General features: G+C 45.4%; 1 protein-coding gene across 1 annotated transcript in view; it reads right to left on the bottom strand.

Moving 5' to 3' along the window:
- lekr1 (Leucine-, glutamate- and lysine-rich protein 1) overlaps positions 1-22,500 on the bottom strand; it is a 124,894-nt gene that overhangs the window by 14,312 nt on the left and 88,082 nt on the right. The window contains exons 9-10 of the mRNA XM_072695866.1: positions 19,517-19,720; positions 3,417-3,510 (exon numbers count right to left, since the gene is read on the bottom strand). Coding sequence (XP_072551967.1) covers positions 3,417-3,510; positions 19,517-19,720 — 298 coding nt within the window. The remainder of the gene's footprint in view (positions 1-3,416; positions 3,511-19,516; positions 19,721-22,500) is intronic.

The raw sequence follows: 22,500 nt of genomic DNA, 5'->3' as shown, positions 1-22,500 counted from the left end.
CCATACAGTGTACGTGAATATATGTGTGTGTGTGTGTGTGTGTGTGAGTGAAGGAGGTTTTTTAGTGTTGTGTGTGCAACTGTTTGGCTCTGAGCGGAGGTCCGTGTCAGCTACAGGAAGCCAGTGGGATTTTTGGGCTGAATCAAAAGGCATTCCTCTTAAAGCAGCTGCCGTGCTGAGGGCAGACCTCAGCAGCCTCGAAAGAAAATACAAATTATAAAAATAAAACAAATAAAATGAAACTCTGGACAGCAGGGGTGTGAGTCTGCTAGCGTGCGACGCGTCGCGGGATTGGCTGGATTAGCCGGTCTCCGTGGCATTCCCTCTGTTATTCAAATGAAGGCTTTCTAAAAGCGTTACAGCAGCACTGTTGGCCCGTCATTTAAGAAAACTAGCCTTTGAGCTTCACTTCAATTAAAGCCGTCAATTTAATTTGTACAGCTGAGCTATACACGTACACCGTATACAGCGTACAGTATCAATACACCTGCAACCGGGTCAAGCATCTGACCATCGCAGACAAACTTCACATCAAATACGTCCTTTTCATGGCTAACCTAAACCCAAATAGGTTCCTATGCCTGAGCTATCTGGGTCATCCTGCCCTGCGAAGATCCTGAAATAACCCATGATTTTTGGGTTGATCTACAAGGGCAAGATGACCCCAGTGCTTTCAGGACAAGTTCAAGATCAGTCTTTTTGAATGCGCCTTTGCTTCCTATCACTGAGCATTTCTGTGTGAGAGAGCTATTTAGAAGCCATGCTGCTTTGTAGGACCATAGGAACGTACCCTGCTAATGTAGGACTGCTATCAGTGCAGTAGTGTAGTGCAGGACTTCTGTCAGCCTGGTAGAAGCCATGCTCCTTTGCTAATGTAGTAATGCTTGTACAAAGGTAAAAGCCATGCTTTTGTGAATACTGGTCTTCTGTCAGGGGTGGAGGCCAAGCTACAAGCTACATTTGTCAGTATTGAGCTTCTGTTAGTAGGAAATTTACTACAGGATATGGACAAAAGTATTAGGACACATGCTTGACGAAGCATTATTACAAAATCATGGGTGTTAAAAAGTTTACTATATATAGTTAACTATATTTTGTAGCATTGTTGTGAGGATTTGATTGCATTCAGTGATTCAGTGAGGTCAGTATGTTGGATGATCACCATCTTACCTCATTCCCAACTCCCCAACCTATCTCAAAAGTATTGGATGGAGCACCATCCATCATTCCAGAGAACACAGCTGAATACTGGGGGGCTTTATACCCCTCTACTAGCCCACACCTGGCATTAGGCAGCAGCATGGTGCTAATAGGTTCATGTTTATCTGCTCCAGAGAGTCCAATATTCTATTGGCAGTACTTCTCTACAGGGACTAGACAAGCAGTGTGTGTGTATGTGTGCATTCGCACATCTGTGTCGGCAGTAATTGCAACTTAAAGTAGCTGAATGCATTCATTAGAAGGGGTGTCTACAAACATTTGGACATATATTGTTTCTATCAGTCTGGTGGAAGCCATGCTTCCTTGCTGGCACAGACCCTCTACCAGTGCAGTAGAAGTCGTGCTTATTTTGAACGTAGAGCTTCTGTGAGCGGCTAGAAGTCATTAACCTTGGGCGTCTATCAGTAAAGCAGAAGCCGTGCTTCTTTGCTAGTTCAGTAGAAACCTAACATAGGGCTTGTTTCAGTTTCTATCATTTGTTTGCTAATGTAGGGCTTTTATCAGTGCAGTAGCAGCCATGCTTATTTGTATGAATGTGGCTTTTATCAGTGTAGCCAAATCCATGCTAAATTGCTAATGTAGGGCTTCTACCAGTGTTGTAGGAACCATGCGTCTTTGTCAGTGTAGTAAAGGCCATGTTTCTTTTCTAACGTAGGGCTGCTGCTATCAGTGTAGCAATGTTTCCCTGCTAATGTAGAGCTGCTATCAGCATATTCAATCATTCAGTCATGCTCATTAGTTAGTATTGGGCTTTTGTCAGCGGGGTAGTAGCTATGCTTAATTCGTAATGTCCTGTAAATACCATGTCTCTCAGCTAAAGTAGGGCTTCAAACGGTGTTCAGATTGTGCTTCTTCCCTAATGTAGCCCTTCTATCAGTCTGGTGGAAGCCATGCTTCCCTGCTGGCACAGACCCTCTATCAGTGCAGTAGAAGTTGTGCTTATTTGTTAATGTAGAGCTTCTGTGAGTGGCTAGAAGTCATTAACCCTGGGCGTCTATCAGTAAAGCAGAAGCGGTGCTTCTTTGCTAGTCCAGTAGAAGCATTTCTCTAAATATAATTGATTGACTGATGACTGATGTAGCTAATGTAGGGCTTCTACCAGTACGATAGGAGTCATGCTTCTTAGCCTACATACAGCTTCTATCAGTGGGGTAGCAGTCATGCTTATTTGACAGGCTTCTGTCAGTGGGGTAGTATCTGTGTTATTGATAATATAGGGTTTCTATCAGTCTGCAGTAATGCAGAGCTTCTGTGAGTGGGTAGAAGTCATTGACCTAGGGCGTCTATCAGTAAAGCAGAAGCAGAGCTTCTCTGCTAGTTCAGTAGAAATAGAAATCTTTCAGTTTCTATCATTTGTTTGTTAATGCAGGGCAGTAGGTACCATGCTTATGTTCATGTGTGGCTTCTATTAGAAGTATTAGCGTAGTATTTGTGTGGGATGTGTTTTTGCTAACATACAGCTTCTATCAGTGTTGTATTAGTGTAATATGGGCTGTGCATAATCGCTAATGTGGAACGTGTATTGGTGAAGTAGAAGCCATCATGTTTGTTTATACAGGGCTTCAGTACAAACCTACACTATATGGACAAAAGTATTGGGACACACCTCACCTTAATCATTGAATTCAGGTGTTTCATTCAGTCCCATTGCCACCATGGGTGTATAAAATCAAGCCCCTAGCCCTGCAGTCGGCCTTTCGTCCACACATTAGTGAAAGAATAGGAGACACCGCTGCACCAACAACATCAAGTCAGCTGGTGAAATTTGATAATTTCCTCCCTCCTAGATCTTCCTCCATCAGCTGTGAGTGGTGTTATTATTGAACAGTGGAAGAGTTTAGGAGGAACTAGAGAGAGCAGCTCACAGCAACCATTCTGTGGAGGAGAAACTGGGTGTTGTGGCTCTGGTGAAGCGGATGTCAGGCATATGGGTAAGGATGATCTGGTGTTGGTTTCTCCTCCACAAAATGAGCAGATGGATGGGCATGTTGGTGGTTTTTTTTTTTTTTTTAGATGTAGCGCCAACCAGATGCAGGTCCTCTTGTTTTTAGTAGGTGTCAGATAGTTACATGGCATCCCACAACACTCCAGTCTCAGTGGATCCACTGTCGCCCCGACAATCAAAGATGGCCGCCCCCATTGTTTTTATGGAAAATAAGGTGGAGAAGGACTTTGCTAATAGTCACACCTCTTACCTTTGACCTCTGTGTATCAGCAGCCTCCAGTCTACTCCTGAACATGTTCTCCAGCTCCTTCAGCTGCTCTCTGTGAGCACGATCCAGCTCCTCCCTGAGGAGACACACAGTACCACAACAGCATGAGCAGTAGCTTAGCTTAGCAGCTGTTTCTGAATGCTCAGGGTAATGGCTTCAACCTGAATGAGCAAATTATCAAATGGGAGCATCCTCCAAATTTGAAAAGCCCACTGCTCATCTTTGATTTGGAGGGCCTGCATGCTCTCAAAGGGCATTAGCATGCGACGACAGCCCATTTCAAAGCCCTTGCGTCAATCTCATCTTTAACACTACAGGTCAGAGCACAGAGGCATATTCATATCACTGGGCCCAAAGGGAGCCCTGAACACACACACACACACACACACACACACACACACAAATACACAGCTACACACACACACACACGCACAGACATACACAAAGACTTCAAAGACCCATCTGAAGAGCTCCACAGATATGACACATTTGCATACATGAATACTTTGCACTGTTTGATCTTATGGGGGATAAAGAGAGACTCCACTGTCACCCATCTGCTGCCAAATGTTTTTCTTCTTGTTTTTAAACCCAAGGCTAATGTTAGCACTACCATAAACCGCCCCGTGGGAGACAATGTGGAGGCTAATCCTTTAAACATGGCAGACAAGTGCTAGCAATAACAAAGCCTGGAGCAAGTGATACACAGTCAATCCAACTGTATGAGTGGACAGGGCTGTGGCAAAGGTCAAGCAAAAGACAACAGGACAGCTCGGACATACACTGTGTGTTCAAATGTTTGTGTACGCCCCTTTTAATAATTGCATTCAAATACTTTAGGCTGCACCCATTGCTGACACAGATGTGGACTCTCATAATAGGACTCACAGAATAGGACTCTCTGGAATAGATAAACATGAACCTATTTGCGCCAGGCGTGGGCTAGAGGGGTATAAAGCCCCCCAGCATTGAGCTGTGGAGCAGTGGAAGAACTGTGTTCTCTGGAATGATGGTAATGATGCTCCATCCAATACTTATAGAAAGAGTTGGGGAGTTGGGATTGATGACGTGATGACGTGGTGATCATCCAGCATCCTGACCTCACTGTCACTCTTGTTGCTGAATGCAATCAAATCCTCACAGCAGTGCTCCTCCAAAATCTAGTAGAAAGCCTTTTCCCTGGACATGAGAGACAGTTACTCCAACTAATGCAGGATAAATCATTTTAAATACATTTGATTTCTGAAGAAACAATAAATGAGCAGGTGTCCCAATACTTTTGTCCATATGTCATGTATGTATTTTGAAGGGGGTGGGGGGTTATCATCTCATCCTATTTTACACATACTCTATCCTTTTACCTTAGGTCTAAATGAGCCACAGATGCACACTGGCAATGAGGATAAGGATTATTGATTAATTAACAATTACTAATAATACAAGTGTGTGAGTGTGTGTGATACATTTTTATGTGTGTGTGTGTGTGATACACAACACAAGGCTTGTAAGGCAGTTAGCTAAAGTAGCTTCTGCCAAGCAAACTTCTGCCACCGAAGCTGCATTGCCGGGCACCCATCACGCTTGGAGGACAGCACCAGTTTAACCAGGTCATCTCTACCACACCAGCTAACAGACGCCTGTGCCAGCCAACATCGCTTAGGAGAGATGCAGTGGCTTGGAGGGTAGCATAGCCGGGAGCATAGCCAGTGCTAGGGGGAGCTACGAACGGGTGGGGAAATTAGCAGTACCGAACTGATAGGTAAAAATTTACAAACAAATTATTATTAAAATATGGCGAAGTGGCAGGGCTCGTGGCTCGACCTCGCAACCCTCCGGGCCATAGAGGAAACGCATTACACCGCTGAGCCACTCGGAGCCCCCTAGAGTATGATTGTAGATATATTTATTCCACATTTATCTGCACACAGATTGGTTCCTATTACTGTAACATCTGAACAAACTTTGGTGTCATGTTTGTGTGTGGACCACAGCTGGACAGACCACAGAGCTGAGAGGAAGAACATGGCGGATGAAGCTGTGTCAGCTGGATTTACGATGTCGTTTAGCTGAAGCATGATTTCAGAGAGAGAGCTGCCTGCTCCCAAGCACAATAAAAGAGGGGAAGAGAGAGAAACATCTGGAAAGGCAGTTTGTTCGGGTCTGCCGTGCTGCCATGTGTCTGCCTGACTCTTAGGATGGGTGATGATGGGGAAAAACAAAGACTCGGGGGATTAGGGGTGATAGGGGGAATAATGTGAAGTGGATTAGTGGAGGAGTGGCATGGACTTTGGCCATGACCCGTTTTTGGCCCTTTTGGCTTGTTTATTCACAACTGGAGAACGACTGGAGAGGTTAACCAACACTACAGCATAGTTCTACTGCTTCTGCTTCTTTAACAGGGTGTGATTTCAAACACATTGAAATTCACTATATGGACAAAAGTATTGGGACACTTGCTCGTTCGTTGTTTCTTCTGAAATATATACAATATTTACAATATATATATACTGTGGGGCAGTGGTGGCTCAGCGGTAAGAGCGCCAGGCTGTCGATAACAAGGTTGTGGGTTTGATTCCCGGGCTCGGCAAGCTGCCACTGTTGGGCCCTTGAGCAAGGCCCTTTATCCTCTCTGCTCCCCGGGCGCTGGAGTTGGCTGCCCACCGCTCTGGGAGTGTGTGTACTCACTGGCCCTAGTTCACTAGTGTGTGTGTGTGTGTGTGTGTGTGTGTGTGTGTGTGTGTGTGTGTTCACTATCACAGATGGGTTAAATGCGGAGGACACGTTTCGCTGTACAGTGTACCACCATCAGGAGGACACTGAACAACTGTGTTGCAAGGAGTTTCTAAAGATCACATGGACGAAGACTACTGGACTACTGGACTAAAATTGATCTGTATGGTTCAAATGAGAAGCTTTATGTTTGGAGAAAGGAAAACGTATAAAAAACGTATTCCATCATCTGTGAAACACGGATAGTGGTGGTGGTAGTGTCGTGATTTGGCCCTGTTTGTTGATCTGGGCCAGGACGGCTTGCCTTCTTTGATGGAACAGTGAATTCTGAATGATACCAGCAGATTTTAAAGGAATATCTAAAAACGTCTGCCCATGAGCTGAATCTCAGGAGAACGTGGGTCATGCAGCAAGACAATGACCCTGAGCACACAAGTCGTTTTACCAAAGAACGGTTAAAGAAGAATAAAGTAAATGTTCTATAATGGCCAAGTCAAAGTCCTGACCTGAATCTAACAGAAATGTTTGGAAGGACCTGAAGTGAGCTGCTCATGGGAGGAAACCCATGAAGATAAGAGTCGAAGCTGTGTTGTACAGAGAAACGGGCTAAATTCCCTCCCCCAGGCCGATGTGAAGGACTGTTCACCAGTTACATGGGGCTCACACCAGACACTGGAAGCGAAGGTTTGATACTTTAGCCACTCGCAGATCTGAAAACGGGTCATTTTCCTCAATGAGTAAATGACCAAGTCTAATATTTTTGTCTCATTTGTTTGACTTGGTTCGAATTATCTACCTTTTTAGGACTCAAGTAGAAATCTGATGAGGTTTAAGGTCAAATTTATGCAGAAATCTAGAACATTCCACCACTGATTAATGAAACATCCAAATAAATTTATACCAGCCATGCTTTAATTCACAGAAGGATCTCTGTCTGTGAATCTAGCAGCCATCCAGCCAACACTGGAGGACTGGAAGCCCTTGATTACCACAGACAATTTTACACACTGTATAAAATAGCAAAAATTATTCATAAGACAGGCGAATCCAAACTTTTTGGGTAGTGCGTTTCGACTTAGCCTTTTGAGCGAGACAGTGTGTGATGTGTTGTGTAGACTGGGAGACAGACAGACAGTACTGATGGAGCCGAGGCAGCGGCGGGTCTGGTGACGAGGCCATCAACTGGAATGACAGTTTAACAGCACATTCTTCCTTTGTGGCATGAACATTTCATCCTTCAGGCACACACACACACACACACACACACACACATACAGTGACAAAGGCACTTCAGCCACACTCCTTTGCGTGGTAAAGAATCCCTCAAAAATATAAATAGCTCAAATATAACCTCTCAACCGTGTCATCACGCAATACACACACAGACAGGCACTCAAGTGCGGCTGGGTCAGCATACCTTTGATCCTGCCAATGCCTCAGATGACATTTAGATCTAGCAGTGCCATCTTATATTAACTAAGTAGCCTTCATAATATTTATACACTAAATGTGCCTGATATGCCCGACATGTCAGCTTTCATTCACACCCGCTAAAACACGAAGCCCCGTTCCCCCCAGAGAGAGAGTAGAGAAGAGGGAGAAGGGCAGGGGGAGTGAACGTGTCATCTCCAAGGCAGGAACGTCTGGGTGATGGGTCGTGAAGACGGCCCATTTAAATGTTAGATGTGTCGGAAAGTACTGTATCTTGCAGACTTTCTGGGGGCACCATGGGGTTTGTCTCCTGAAATGAAGCCTGGAATGGCCTCTATTTTCTGGGGGGGGGGGTTTGAGGAGTGCGAAGGAGGCGGGGGTGATGTTTTGGTCTCTTGAAATGGGCCTTCTGATAGCTGGGGTTCGTTCTCCAGAGATTTGAGGAAAATGGCTCTCAGGGAGGTGATGGGTAATGGGCCCGGCACTCTAAAAGTACGAACATGGCTCTCCGCACATCACTTTGAGTCTGTGTAATCAAATGAACTCCAGCACATCGGAGTGGCAGATTGAACCCAAATGCTGCAAAAAGAGGAAAAAGTGCTCAAAGAACTTCAAATCAAAGATTAGAATCATTTGACTCCCTGATTGATTCATTAATGGACTCAATTATTACATTTTATGACCAATCTACACTATATGTCCAAATGTTTACAGACACCCCTTCTAATGAATGCATTCAGCTACTACAGAGGTGCAAATGTACACACACAGTTTGTCTAGTCACTCTATAGAAGTACTGCCAATAGAATAGGACTCCCTGGAGCAGATGAAAATGAACCTATTGGCACCATGCTGCTGCCTAATGCCAGACATGGGCTAGAGGGGTATAAAGCCCCCCAGCATTGAGCTGTGGAGCAGTGGAGGAACTGTGTTCTCTGGAATGAAGGATGGTGGTGCTCCATCCAGTACTTGTTTTGGGAATAGGTGGGGTGGTGATCATCATCCAACATCCTGACCTCACTAATGGTTTTGTTGCTGAAAGCTATCAGATCCTCACAGCCATGCTTCTCCAAAATCTAACAGAAGACCTTCCCTCGACTGTACAGACAGCTGCTCCAACTCTTTTTTTTTTTTTTAATACCCTTGAGTTCAAAAGAAAAATGAATGAGCAGGTGTCCCAATACTTTTGTCCGTATAGTCAGTATATATGTATATCTGATTGTTGGAGAATGGTGCATCACTTGCCCCGCAGGGGTTTCAGAAGCTTTGTGCTTCATGGCTGTCATTCATCATCACAGCCAGAACACCTCAAACCGGCTAGAGCCTGGTGTCACGAGGAGAATCAGGACGACGCAGCGACCAGACGCAGGTGGATGGATCTCGGCTCATTATCCTGAAAGCTGACCTAATTTTGCACCACTCTCGCCCCTCTCTCTCTCTCTCTCTTCTCATCTCCTCTCCTCTCCTTAGTGCTCCTACATCCATCCCCCCTGCAACCTGTCTGGCTGTTCATCTTTTCTTCTTTTCCCCACAGCTCCGACTGCATGTCCTGCAGTTTTCCCTCTTTGGTGAAAATATTCCGTATCTTCTTTAAAGTGAACCTTTCCGGGGTGGCGTTTTTTTCCGGATGGGTGTGCTGCTGTGAACTCGGACTTCATCAGAGCATTTTCAGAACCTGAACAGGTTTTCTGCAGATTAGAAAGAAAGCGAGAAAGTGAAGCCGGTCTCAAGACGAGCTGCTCCATCTCCAAATCCTTCAAACTCCAGCCCTCCTCACTCTGCTCTCCATCTGTGTTTGTGTCTGTCTCAGTGATCTAAAGGGTACCTGAGGTCATTCAGTCTGCGTTAGTGTGTGTGTGTGTGTGTGTGTGTGTGTGTGTGTTCTAGTTCCTGCAACATAGAGCACACACACACACACACACACACACACGCTGCCTGTTTCACCCTCAGCCTCTCTCTCAGCCTCTCTCTCTGCCTCTACCTCTGTCTCTCTCTTTCTCTCTGAGTGTGCCACGACTTCTATCTCTCTCTCCTTGTCTCTCTCTTTGTCTCACGCTCTGCCTCTACCAGTGCCTCTACTTCTGTCTCTCTCTCTGTCTCTAAATGTGCCACGACCTCTACCTCTCTCTCTTTGTCTCTCTCTCTCTGACTCTACGAGTGCCTCTACCTCTGTCTCTCTGTCTGTCTCTAAATGTGCCACAACCTCTACCTCTCTCTCTTTGTCTCACGCTCTGTCTCTACCAGTGCCTCTACTTCTGTCTCTCTCTCTGTCTCTAAATGTGCCACAACCTCTACCTCTCTCTCTTTGTCTCACGCTCTGCCTCTACTAGTGCCTCTACCTCTGTCTCTCTCTCTGTCTCTAAATGTGCCACAACCTCTACCTCTCTCTCCTTGTCTCTCTTTGTTTCACGCACTGCCTCTACCAGTGCCTCTACTTCTCTCTCTATCTGTCTGTCTCTAAATGTGCCAAAACCTCTACCTCTCTCTCTTTGTCTCAAGCTCTGCCTCTACTAGTGCCTCTACCTCCATCTCTCTGAATGTGCCACAGCTTCTACCTATCTCTCTCTCTCTCTCTGTTTGTCTCTCTCAGCCCATACCTCCGGGTCTCGCTCTCTGAATGTGCCGCTGCCTCTACCTCTCTTTACCTCTGCTTCTCTCTCTCTCTTCATGTGCCACAGCCTCCAACTTTTTCTTTGCCTCTACTTGTCTCTCCCTCTCTCTGAATGTCATGTCCTCTACCGCTCTCTCTCTAAATCTCTCTCTGCCTCTACCTCTCTCTCCAACTCTCTCTCTTTAACTCTGTCTCTCTCTCTTATTATTCTCTCTGAATGTACTACTGCCTCTCTCTCTCTCTCTCTCTCTCTCTCTCTCTCTCTCTCTCTCTCTCCCTGTCTCTCTCTCTCCCTGTCTCTCTCTCTCTCTCTCTCTCTCTCTCTCTCTCTGTCTGACAGCACGTCTAATGATGTTTCTGTCAGTCAGAGCTGCTCGCCAGTCTCTCGTTAATGACGTTAATCTGTGGCTCTTTGCTAATTAGTCACAGCAGACGCCTGCTGCCTACAGGCATTCAGGCTAAAGTCAGACTGGCTATTTTCTGTGAGCGAAACTCATTCTCAGCTCAATTAGGCCCTGTTTACACTCAGCATCAACATCCAATCACTGTGATCTGACCGCGGTGACCAGATTATCATCCAATCATGATATAGCACTTTGGCCCTTTTTCGGAAATGTACAGTATATCACAGTACAAGCACTTATCCTTTTGTAGGTTAACAGTGGCTAAGAAGCCAACTTTAGCCTCAATGAAGTTCACAAGTCATTGGTCTCATTTGTATGTACCACACACACACACACACACACACACACACACACCGTCAGACATCACTGGAGTTAGTATTTCAGTAGCAGCTGGTCCTCAGCTCCTTACGGGAACCAGCCCCCCAGACTGGGACGTTATCGCCAGCAACAAGACGGGGTAATTCAGGGTTAAGAGCAGCTTAGTCTCTGATCTGCATTTGTGGTGATCATCTCAGTGTCAAGGCCTTGGGTTTTAGCCAGCCATCCATCCATGCCATCTAACACACACTACACACACACATGCGTGTGAATGGTGAGACTAATTTGGCTGGCCTCCTGTTAGCCCAAGGGAGTCGTCTAATCCAAGCCTAGTCAATGTAAGTGGAAAAAAAGGGTATTAATCCATTTCCGTGCAGGCCATCATGGACCCCCGGGAGCCTTCCCAGCATGTACGGCTAAACTGGGAGCGATTAGGGTTGGGGTTTGTAACCCCTCTCTCACGAGACAACAGTGCCAACTTCTCTCACACACTCTTAAGCACAATCCCAAAGATTCATAGAAGGGTAGGCTGAGAAATTACTAGGACAAATACTAGGACATTTTCCATATTTTTCCCATTAATAAATAAAATGTAATTAATAGAAATGCAGAACATCAGCTGCAGATGATCAGAACATGGTTGGAGAGGATTATTCTGGAGGAGTGTCTTATTTAAACCTCAGACGTTTAGTCTGGTCTGCTTTTGATGGTTGAAGTAAGTGTTGAAGAAGAGACCATTATGGCCAGATCCAAGGAGCTCTCTGAGGCCTTCATAAAGAGGGTTGTAGATGCAGATGAGTCTGGGTGGGGGTTTAAAAAGATCTCAGAACAGAAATCAGCCGCTGTTCCTCTGTCCACTAAATCATTTAGAAGTGGAGAAAATTCAACAACTGCAAACACGGCCAGATCAGGTCGTCCTAGCAAATATTATCATGGAAACTACTGGCAGCTCCCACCACAGTTGATGTCAAAATACAGCATCTACCATCAGAAAGAGACCAAACAAAAAGTTTGCCAGAGAACACCTAGACCAAGACCAGGACGTCTGGAACAATGTGCTTTGGACACAATGTTCACAGTAACAGAAGACATGCTTGGTGCACCCAAACAAGGCATTTGGACACAAGAACCTCCACATAGCAGCTGTGAGGCATGGAGGTGAAAACGTCATGTATTGGAGCTGCTTTGCTGCTTTGGGCCTGGCAAGCTCTCCATCATAGAATCCACTGTCAATTCTTTATTGTATGAGAGGGTACCTGAGCAAAAGAACAGCAAGAGAACATCTGTCCAAAAACTGAAGGAGGGGTGGACCATGCAACATGACAATGACCCAAAACATTCCAGTAAACCCAATCCTAAGGGAATGGCGGTGAATAAAGAAATGGGGAGTTCAGGAATGGCCAAGTCCAAGTCATGATCTTAATCCTATTGCTGTGGAGTGATTTGTATGCAATATACTCCTAAAGTATCACATGGCTGAAAGAAATACACTCAGTCATTAAAGCAAACAGGGGACTGTAGTATTTTAACCTTTAATTATTATTTTTTTAGTTAAATTAATTATAAAAAATATATATTTTAAATAGTTTTCTTTTTTAATTGCAAACAAAACCTTGTAAAATTATTAATTGAATTGTGCCAATATTGGCAAATAATAAACAATAATACAATATTTTTACATTTTCAAAATTTAATTCAAATTCATGTAAAATTACAATAATGATCTGTAATTAAACAAGCAGCTAATAAAATAAAGGTTTATGTCCATACTAATATTTATTTTCTTTGTAATTTTAAATTAAATCTTTATATAGGGTAGATTTACATATTTATGTAAATCTTTTACATTTATTATTTCTTTAATTTTAGTGTAATCTCTTTATTGAAAGTGTTCTGCTACAATAATTCAGGAAAAATAAAATAACGATGTTTCTCTGCAGAACCTTTAATAAATATTTCTGTACGTTTATTGTTTGCCCACTGAATTTGAATTAGTATAGTTGACTTAAATGTTGCGGTTTTTGTTTGGCAGACATTTTTACGGTGTTGTTATGCAGATAATATAATTTGTAATGAAGAAAAAACAGATATTTAATTACAGAAGAATGCAAAATAAAAGCATTTTCATGAGCGGTATCAGGCTTTTGGACTCAAACATATTTTTAATTGCTTTGGAAATATGCTCTCAGTAAAGTTCAGAGTAATAAATGCAGTCTGTGATTGAGTCTGACTACAGGCTTCAGAGAAACAAGGCTACAAACACACATTTGTCATGCTAAATTTAATGCGTGGCCTGCCCTGTTTCTGTTTATAATGGCGGTCTGATGGACACTGACATCACTTCTTTCTCAAAAACAATGATTCACCCTTTTGAGATCACCATTTCTACCTCCCCTGTCCATCTCTCTCTCTCTCTCTCTCTCGCTCTCTCTCTCTCTCTCTCTCTCTCTCGTGGTCTTTGCTAGCAGGTGTGAGGTGGGTTGCTTGGTGTACAGTGTACAGCCTGTGTGTGTGTGTGTGTGTGTGTATGGTCTGTGTGACCCCATCCATGAGCATGTGAGTCCAGACAGTGAGCCGCCTTTCTCCACTGTCACGTTCTCCACTGCTCTCTCTCTCTCTCTCTCTCTCTCTCTCTCTCTCTCCCTCCAAACTGCAAAAAACGTCAACAGCTCCATTGTGAGCGGGCTGAGCAGATGAAAGAGGCCGTTTGTCCTCGGCGCTCTCCCGTTACACGCGGGTGATAACAGCAGTGCAGCGGAGGGAGCAGGCGTGCGTGTCAAAAAGGGGGCACCAAACAACCACCGCAGGGGTCAGACGGGGTCAGACGGGGATGCCTGGGCCGGCTGAGCCTGCTTTCTGTTAGGGTGAATGGACAGACACACAAGAACTCACATCATGTCTGGGGTTATTAGTTAGGACTGGGCGATATGGCCACAAATCTAATCACAATATATTTGTTAATACTGTTCAAGATGCATTTATAGTAATGCCATTTTGTATCTGAGAGTAATTAAATAATTATAAAAGTAATTAAATAAGTAATAATTAAGTAAGAATTTCTTCTCCCTTTATTTATAGTCACACTTTGTACCCAGACTGATTTTTGATAGCCTGAACACCTAAAACCACAATAAATCTAATTATTGCCAATCAGATTTGTACAGATGCGCCTTAGTCTGATCGCTCTGATCTCTCAAATCGGTTCAATCAAAAGGCGACAGGCGAGTTGCCCACCCCTGTCATATGGAAACTCCATGCTACATCACATCATCCATGTGATGTAAAAGAAAACAGGCCTCATCGGACCAGACGATCTTATTCCACTGCTCCAAGCTCCTGCTTTAGTGCCCATGTGTCCATTTTTACGGAGGTGGACATGGGTCCATCTCTGGTCCATCTCCATCTGTTTCTCTTATTGAGCATTTCTGTCAATTGAGCCACGTAGCTCCTCAGTAGGTTCAGCCCAGATGGGCTAGTCCTTGGGTGCTCTCTCCTTGGACCTCTGTTGGTAGGTACTTACCACATTTGGGCCTTGTAGGCTAGGCTAAGCTAAGCTAAGCTAAGTTATGCTGCTACTGTGGACCATCTCTGTGACACAGATTAGGGTTTATAATTGTTTCGTTCTACAAGTTCTCTGTAAGGTTTTCATTCTGAGGAAAAGTAACAGGGTGGTACATATATATATATAGATAGATAGATAGATAGATAGATATAATTCATAATGTATTATTTATTTATTAATTTTTATTTATTAGTAATATTTTTTGGTGTGTGTTATGCCAGATGTGATGTAATTTTACTGTCATATAACTGGGCTAAAGTTGACATGGTGACAAATTCAACCAGTCTATATGTAATTAGCTAGAACAACAGCTCAGTACAGTAACGGCTCTGATTTGACTGAGCTATGAGCTATTATTAACATCGTGCTTTTTCTATCTTTGCCAATGACTGTGACTTCAAAAGGTTGACTTCATTCAAAGCGTCTAAAAGCTGCGAGAAAAGCCTGAGGCTTCTTCACACCTGCAGAGCAGGAATGAGCCCTTCCAGGCCCCTCCTGCCGCTCCAGGTCACAGCACACTTTATGAACAGATTGGTTCTGATCACTCCATTTAACTCATCGAGATGAAGCCTTCCTCATATCGGTCTGCCGTCTTCAGCACAGGAGCACTTTCAATTACAATATCATTCATGTCGTAATGGATCTGGATCCGGATCCGACTGTTCTGGAGCCATTATCCCACTGAGAGTACAAAGGCGAGATTGCCACATTAAATTTGATCAACAAACACAGTTCAGTCCGCATCACATTACACACACACACACACACAGTACCAGGACTGCTGTATGTGCTGGACGACACACTGATAGTGGGTGGCATCTGTTGTACTAATCTAGCTGCTAGAACTAGGTCAGTCTGAACTGAATGATGGCATAAATGAACTTCTATGGAAAACAAGAGGCTATTCCTGCCATTTAACCTCCTCCCTTGGCTAAAAGGCTAAAAGCTAATGCTAGGCTGACTAGAGACCAGAGGATGATGTTGTCCTCTACTGCCTCAGTTCACATGCTTCCTTACCTTTCAGTGATGGTTGTGCATTTCTCAGCTCGTCCAGAAATGCTTAAAGCAGCAATATGCAATAATGGGTATTTCTTGCTCCTGGGCTCCCCCTACAGTCCAGACGAGTGGAATTCACGCTTTGTGCCATCCCTAGCTGACACATTTTATATACAAAACCGCCAAAGAAAGTCAAATAAGCATGTGGACTGAGGTGCTTGTCCAGCCCACTTCCCCAAAGTTACATAGTGCGGTTAGCAGCATTCCAGGCCGAGAGTAGCAATGCTATCACTCCCATTACAGGACAGTGGAGCATCAACATGATTCTAAAGCTGCTATTTTAAAGGTGAAAATGCTGTAAGGCAACATCATGTAGCAACTGCACCTTAAAATAACAGCTTTCCAGCTTTCCACAGACTTGTAAAAGGGAAAACAGCATCTCTGTCTTTGCTACTCGGGGCCTGGAACGATGCTAACTGCACTATGTAGCTTTGGTGGAGCTGCACAAGACCTCTCATGAGAGTCCTATTTGTGATATTACTCTACCGCCTCAATCCACATCCTTTTTTACCTTCAGATGCTGATTCTGGATCTCTCAGCTTGTCAACAAATGCACATGAAGGGGCGCTGAGAGTGTATTTACAGTCTGCGGCTGTAGGGGGAGCCCGGGTGCAAAAAATAAGCAATAGCAATTCTTGCATAATACTCCTTTAAAGGGTACAGAGCCAGAGTCTAATTGCCTTCGAGACATCCGATTTGACTGGGTTAAACGTTGCGTGTGCTTGCAATGAAATGCTGATGAACAGAAAGGTCGGGCAGGGAGTGTGTTCAGGTGGGACAACACCGCAGAGGGGCAGGGCAGAGGTGATTAGAGGCACAAAGAAGGCTGATGCAGCAGGCAAACATCTGGGAATAGACACATTTACAAAGAGAGAGAGAGAGAGAGAGAGAGAGAGTGCACCCGGTTACCGGCAGGTGATGATAAACAGGTAAACCTCAGGGGACTCGGGCAGCGCACGTATACAAGTGAGACCAGACAGCAGCTGGGATGCAACCAAACCACACAAACACACACAGAACAGTGGAGACTGAGGGTATTAAGAGCCGGCTGGAGAATGCAGCATTCATCCCTCCTGTAGCCATATTCAAAGGTGTGTAAAGGTGCACGAGTAAGATCAACAGTACAAGAGAGACCAGACAGACAACAGTCAGCAAACAGCAGCTGAGAAACGGCTCACACACGCGCACACACACTAACGTACACACGCACACAAGTGGGAATCACTGCAATTACAGCCTAATAAAGGACAGGGCCGACTGGAATTGCAATACTGCGAACCTGGAAAACAGGTGGAGGTGGAGAATAGAAGAGGAAACAGAAAGCAGGTTCTGGAAGAGCTGTGAGAAATGGCACAGGGCGCCGGTTCACACACACTCACGTACACACACACGGAGTACGCCCTGACCTGACCCCACTGAAATAATGGGAACAAAGAGAGAGAGAGTTGGAGAGAGAGAGCACTGAGAATGATACTTGACACCTGAAACACTGGAAACGGACAGAAAATCAGATGAGATGAGATGATGATGCTCAGTAGAATCGACCAAGACGAGTCATCAGACGGATTAATGGAAACAGTGCTGTAAACAGGGACTCAGGGATTTACTATGGCCGGCATCGAGAGGTATATTTGATTTACCGTTGACCCCAGCTGCATTCGATCGCACAAGTTTGGTGTCTGACTTCTGCTCCTTTAGTTTCGAATGGGAGATGCTAGGCTAATGTTGCTAACAAACGCTGCACTTAGATTGCCACCATCTCAAAACGTCCAAAAACACCTCTTGATTGGCTCATCCAGATTCTCATTCTTTACTGATCTGCCTTACTTTAGTGAATCTCTTGGGTAACAGTGTTTTGGGGTTTGCTTGGATGGGTCCAGCAACAGGTTGAAGTTGTGCAGTGGTTGATCGCTAGTCGTTTAGTGTGTGATGGACGTTTTTGTGGAAATCAGCAGAATTCAGTGGGAGATGGGAGATACCCAGTCTTTTTTATAATCTGCTACCACTTTAAAAGTAGCTAAGGCTTAATCCAACTTCTCCACTAGCTCCCCTAAGCAGCTGCTAGCACTCTGGTTCCTGCGAAGCAGGAGAATGCCTTCAGGTAGCTGTGTCCTCGGCTCGTAATGTAATTAAGGAACGGCAGTTAACAGGAATGGTGGAGGACAAGTTGAGATCTTAACCTGGCTGGTCTCCCTCTGCGCACCATCAGGTCCCTGCAACTTATCCAGAATGCAGCGGCAAGGGTCGGGTACAACGTCTTCAACATTCCTAAATTCAACCATGTCACTCCACTGCTGCGTTCTCTATTCACCGGCTTCCTGTAGCTGCTGCCCGCATCAGATTCAGAACCCTGACTCTGGTCTACAAAGCCAAGACTGGACCAGCCAGCCCCTCCGTACTTGATGGCAGTGGTCAAAAGTCGATCTGCACCAAGAGCCCTTCCAGCTTCAAGTACGGCTCGGCTCGACCCGCCATCCTTTAAGATCCACGGAAGACGAGCGTCCAGACTTTTTACTGTCCTGCACCGAAGTGGTGAACCGAGCTTCCCCTGGGTGTCCGAACAGCAGAGTCCAACACTTGCTGTCCTCAAACCCAGACTGAAGACCCTCCTCTTCTGAGAGGACTTGGGTGAATAGCAGAGTGGTCACCTTACTGACTTGTGTTTAGTAGAGTCTGAGATTAGAGGATCTTTGAATTATTAGCCTTTTCAAACTAGCTGAGGTTTTTCTTGAGTAAACAGTGAAGCACTTTTGTGAGTCGCTCTGGAGAAGAGCGTCTGCTAAATGCCTTAAATGTAAATGTAAATCTTGAGGTCCAAGAAACTTGGTTGACAAAACTTGGATGACAAGCGTCCAGACTTTTTTCTGTCCTCACCGAAGTGGTGGAATGAACTTTCTTTGGTTGTCCAAACAGCAGAGTCCAACGCTCGCTGTCTTCAAGACCCTCCTCTTCTGAGAGTACTTGGGCGAACTCTTGAGTATTATGGTCTCCATATTGGATTGTGGTTAGTAAAGTCTAAACTTAGAGGTATCTTTGAATTTTTGTCTATTAAAACTAGCTGAGGTTATTCTTGAGGAAACAGTGAAGCATTCAAAGAGTGCACAATAGCAAAATCTGGAAGCTTCCCAGAAAGCAGGGGCATGGAGGCCACCCGCCCCAAGCAGCAGGCCCAAAAGAAGGGGTAAAGGAGCCTCTAATTGAGTCAGACTGATGAGCTGTTAGTGGCAGGTGAGCAGGCCCTGACTGGTGCTACAGACACAACAAAGCCACTCTCAGACGAAAACACTCAGACAAAACTGCCGACATTCTCGTTACAGTCGTCTCTGCATGGTTGCAAAATTACTGCCTAGTAAAACTGTCTGTCAGTCTGTCTGACGCTTGATGTGACCAGCCTGAGCTTTGTTTAATGTTCTGCGGTGTGAGTTCTTCGCCCACGTCTGCGTCGAACGCTGCGCTTTGCTCGTTTGTTTCCGGGGTTGTTTGTTTGCAGGTCTCTGAAGAGCGGGTGCGCTAGCATGTAGTCCTGCTCTGTGGAGACGTGGGCTGAGGACCGAGTGAGCAGCAAAGAATCACAGATCAGGCCAAGACAAGCCCCCGACACTCTCTCGCAGGGCGGGTGAGAGAGGAGAGACTTAACAAAGGCGAGAGAGGGGGAGAGATATGACCTCTACTGCAGCAGACACAGTAGGGGATGTGTTCATGTCTGTAGGGTGTCAAGCTTAGATCTAGTGTCCAAAAGTTTGTGGACACCATCTCATCCAATGTTTCTTCCAAAATCAAGGGTATTAAAAAAGACGAACCTTCTCTGCTCTTTGTGGGATAGGCTTTAAATCATAATTTGGAACAAAGCTGTGAAGACCTGATTGCATTCAGCCACAAGAGCATAGGTGAGATCAGGTAGTGATGTTGGATGATCTGATAGAGATCCATCACTTTAAGGGCATAGGTGTGTGTGTGTGTGTGTGTGTACCTCTCCTGCTGCAGGGTGGCGGTGTGTGTGTGTGCAAACTGCAGGGCAACTCTAAGCTCCTCCCCTTCGCCCTCTGCTCTCTCCAGCTGCCGGGTGACCTCCTCCTTCTTCTGTTGCCACGCCAACAGCTGCTGCTGCAAGGACTCGCATCGCCGTTGGCATGACAACCGGCTCGCCTCCTCATCCCTCAGGTCCAGGGACAGCCTGTTGGAGGGCGTGAACACACATGTATGTCACTCAGTACACACCCACACACTACTGTAACTCCCCTATACAACACTATTGTGCACTATTGTACATCGCATGTACAATACGCATGGGTACATGCAGAGTGTGCATACATGTGCTACACCTGTACCCCCCCCCACACACACACACACATATACACACACACACACTCACTAAAATATCTTAATCTGTCAAGACGTATGGAGGGAACAGGCCAAACCAGACCGCGAAAGTGCTTATGAGTTAACTGTCCAAATACTTATGGACATGACATGAATGCAGGAGTTTGGTGGTGTATGACTGGAAATATCTACCTTTGGGTTGCCAATATAGTTAAAGGTACATGTATCTCTATGTACACTATGTACATCGAAGTGTGTCTTCCGCATCTGACCCATCTGTGGTAGTAAACACACACACACAAGTGAACTAGGAGCAGTGAGCACACACACACACACACACACACACACACACAGAGCAGTGAGCAGCCAACTCCAGCGCCTGGGGAGCAGAGAGGGTGAAGGGTGCTCAAGGGCCCAACAGTGGCAGCTTGCTGAACCTGTGTATCGAACCCACAGCCCTGTCATCAATAGCCCGGAGCTCTAACCGCTGAGCACCACTGCCCAAAGTAGACGCACTCGCCTCTATTGACTTCTTTCTAAATTCGTGATTCTGAATTTACTCCTCGACTCTGCCCTGGACTGGCAGTGCCCCACCCTGGATCCGCCCTCTGGCTGATTACAGTTCTCACCTGTGTCTAGTTATACTGTTTGTGAGTGTGTGTGTATACAGCCTGCTGTTCTCATTGTTTCTCTGTGAAGTCCTGTATACTTGTTAGCTGCACGCCTGAGCTTTGTTTTGTTCCCCAGCGTAGCTTGTTAAGATTTCCTCGTGTTTTCTCTGTTTCTGGTCTGCAATTAAGGATAACCTGTCATTTAGCTGTCCGCCTGTATTTTGACCCTTGATGAGGATTTGCTGCTGTTTTCAATCAGCATGCATGAGTTTTGGAAAAGCTTAAAAATAGATTGAAGCCTCTAGGTTAATACGTACCCTGTGTACACTGATCAGCCGTAACATTAAAACCACCTACCTACCCAAATAACATGCCCCATGTGGGACGCCAGGTGGGCATGGGTTCTGAGTGGGTTTGTACATACTTTGTTCCTAAAAAAAAAGGTAAAGGTGCAGGTATTTGTCACTGTACACCGTAATGTGTCCTCCACATTTAACCCATCTGTGGTAGTGAACACACTCACACTAGTGAACTAGGGGCAGTGAGCACACACACACCCAGAGCGGTGGGCAGCCAACTCCAGCGCCCGGTGAGCAGAGAGGGTAAAGGGCCTTGCTCAAGGGCCCAACAGCGGCAGCTTGCCAAGCCCGGGAATCGAACCCACAACCCTGTTATCAATAGCCCGGAGCTCTATGGGGCTTCCCAAATGGGGCCCATTGTTATAGCCCACCTAAATAGGCCTAGATCTGGCAGATCATCTCAAGCTCCATCAGATTGGATGGCAACTTCTTCAACCCTTTAAGTGTGCCAAATTCACACACTTGGCTTTGGTTTGGTGGGGCCGCTAATAACGCAGCGGACAGCTATACTAGTGTGCACATGCAGTTAGCCAAGTCGGCTAATTCAGGCATGCTTGTTCTCTCAGTATTTTTGCTTTAATAGACTCATACATCGAGTCATCCATCGATTTTTCTGCTTGAAGCAAATGCAGATGTGGATGAGTCGAGAGCCTATTTCTGAGTGTATTTACAGAGATGAGATTGGTGACCATTGATTCCAGTGTTTGTTAGCAACCTTCGCCATGCACCTCCTGTTCTGAACTAAAGAAGCACATGTCGGTTAGCAAACATGTCCTGGCTGATCGACTGCCTCTGGGGTCGGTAATTGATCATGTTGATTTGATTTTTTATTTTTTTTGCTGAACTATTCCTTTGGGCTCGTGCACGGCTCCTCCAGAGGGTCCCAATCCATAGCCAATGCCTTTCTATGGAAAGCTGAAGCTAGAAGATACTGTCCATATACTTTTGGACACCTGGTGTAGCATGGTGGCTCTGGTTATAATATGGTAATAATGCTGGTATGTTGTGTCTCCAGGTCGTTGTTGTGTTTGATAGGAGCTTGTGGCAGGACTAATGAGAACGCGCAAATGTCACTGATAAACAATCGGGCGAACGGAGCGCCGGCCGCATCTGGAATTCACAAACAAGAGCTGAAAACGGTAAAGCTTCACACATGTTCGATATAAAATCTCCCATCCGGAATGAAAGTAAGCTGGGTAACACACACACTCACACACACTCACACACATATATGCACGCAAAAACACATGCGACGGGCGAAGGGTGAAGGGAATACTTAGACTGGGGAGGGAATTCTAAGTGAAGAAGATGAAGGAGACAGACGTGTCGGAGTGTCGGGAGAGGCGGCGGTGGGTCAGATTTAGGAGATTAGACGGGTGGGCGTCCTTAGGATAAATCATTTGTGCTCGTGACGGGCCAAACTGCTTTGGAGGCTCCCCTGCTGAGGGGTGCTGAAAATGAAAATGGGCTTTTGGAAAGAGAGAAGTTGTTTAATGTGCGGGTATGACAGAGCCAGAGCCAGTAAGTGTGTGTGTGTGTGTGTGTGTGTGTGTGTGTTCAGCTGTGAGTGTGTGTGTATGTGGGTGTGTGTGTATCTGTAACCTGAAGCTGGGTGAAAGTGAAGCTCTTCCATCTGCCACCGCTCTGGCTCACACGCAGCTGGA

The sequence above is a fragment of the Salminus brasiliensis genome, chromosome 13 (assembly GCF_030463535.1).
Source record: "Salminus brasiliensis chromosome 13, fSalBra1.hap2, whole genome shotgun sequence".
Taxonomy (NCBI): Eukaryota; Metazoa; Chordata; class Actinopteri; order Characiformes; family Bryconidae; genus Salminus; species Salminus brasiliensis.
The sequence above is the reverse complement of the archived record's forward strand: the minus strand, read 5'-3'. Positions and strand labels throughout refer to the sequence as shown.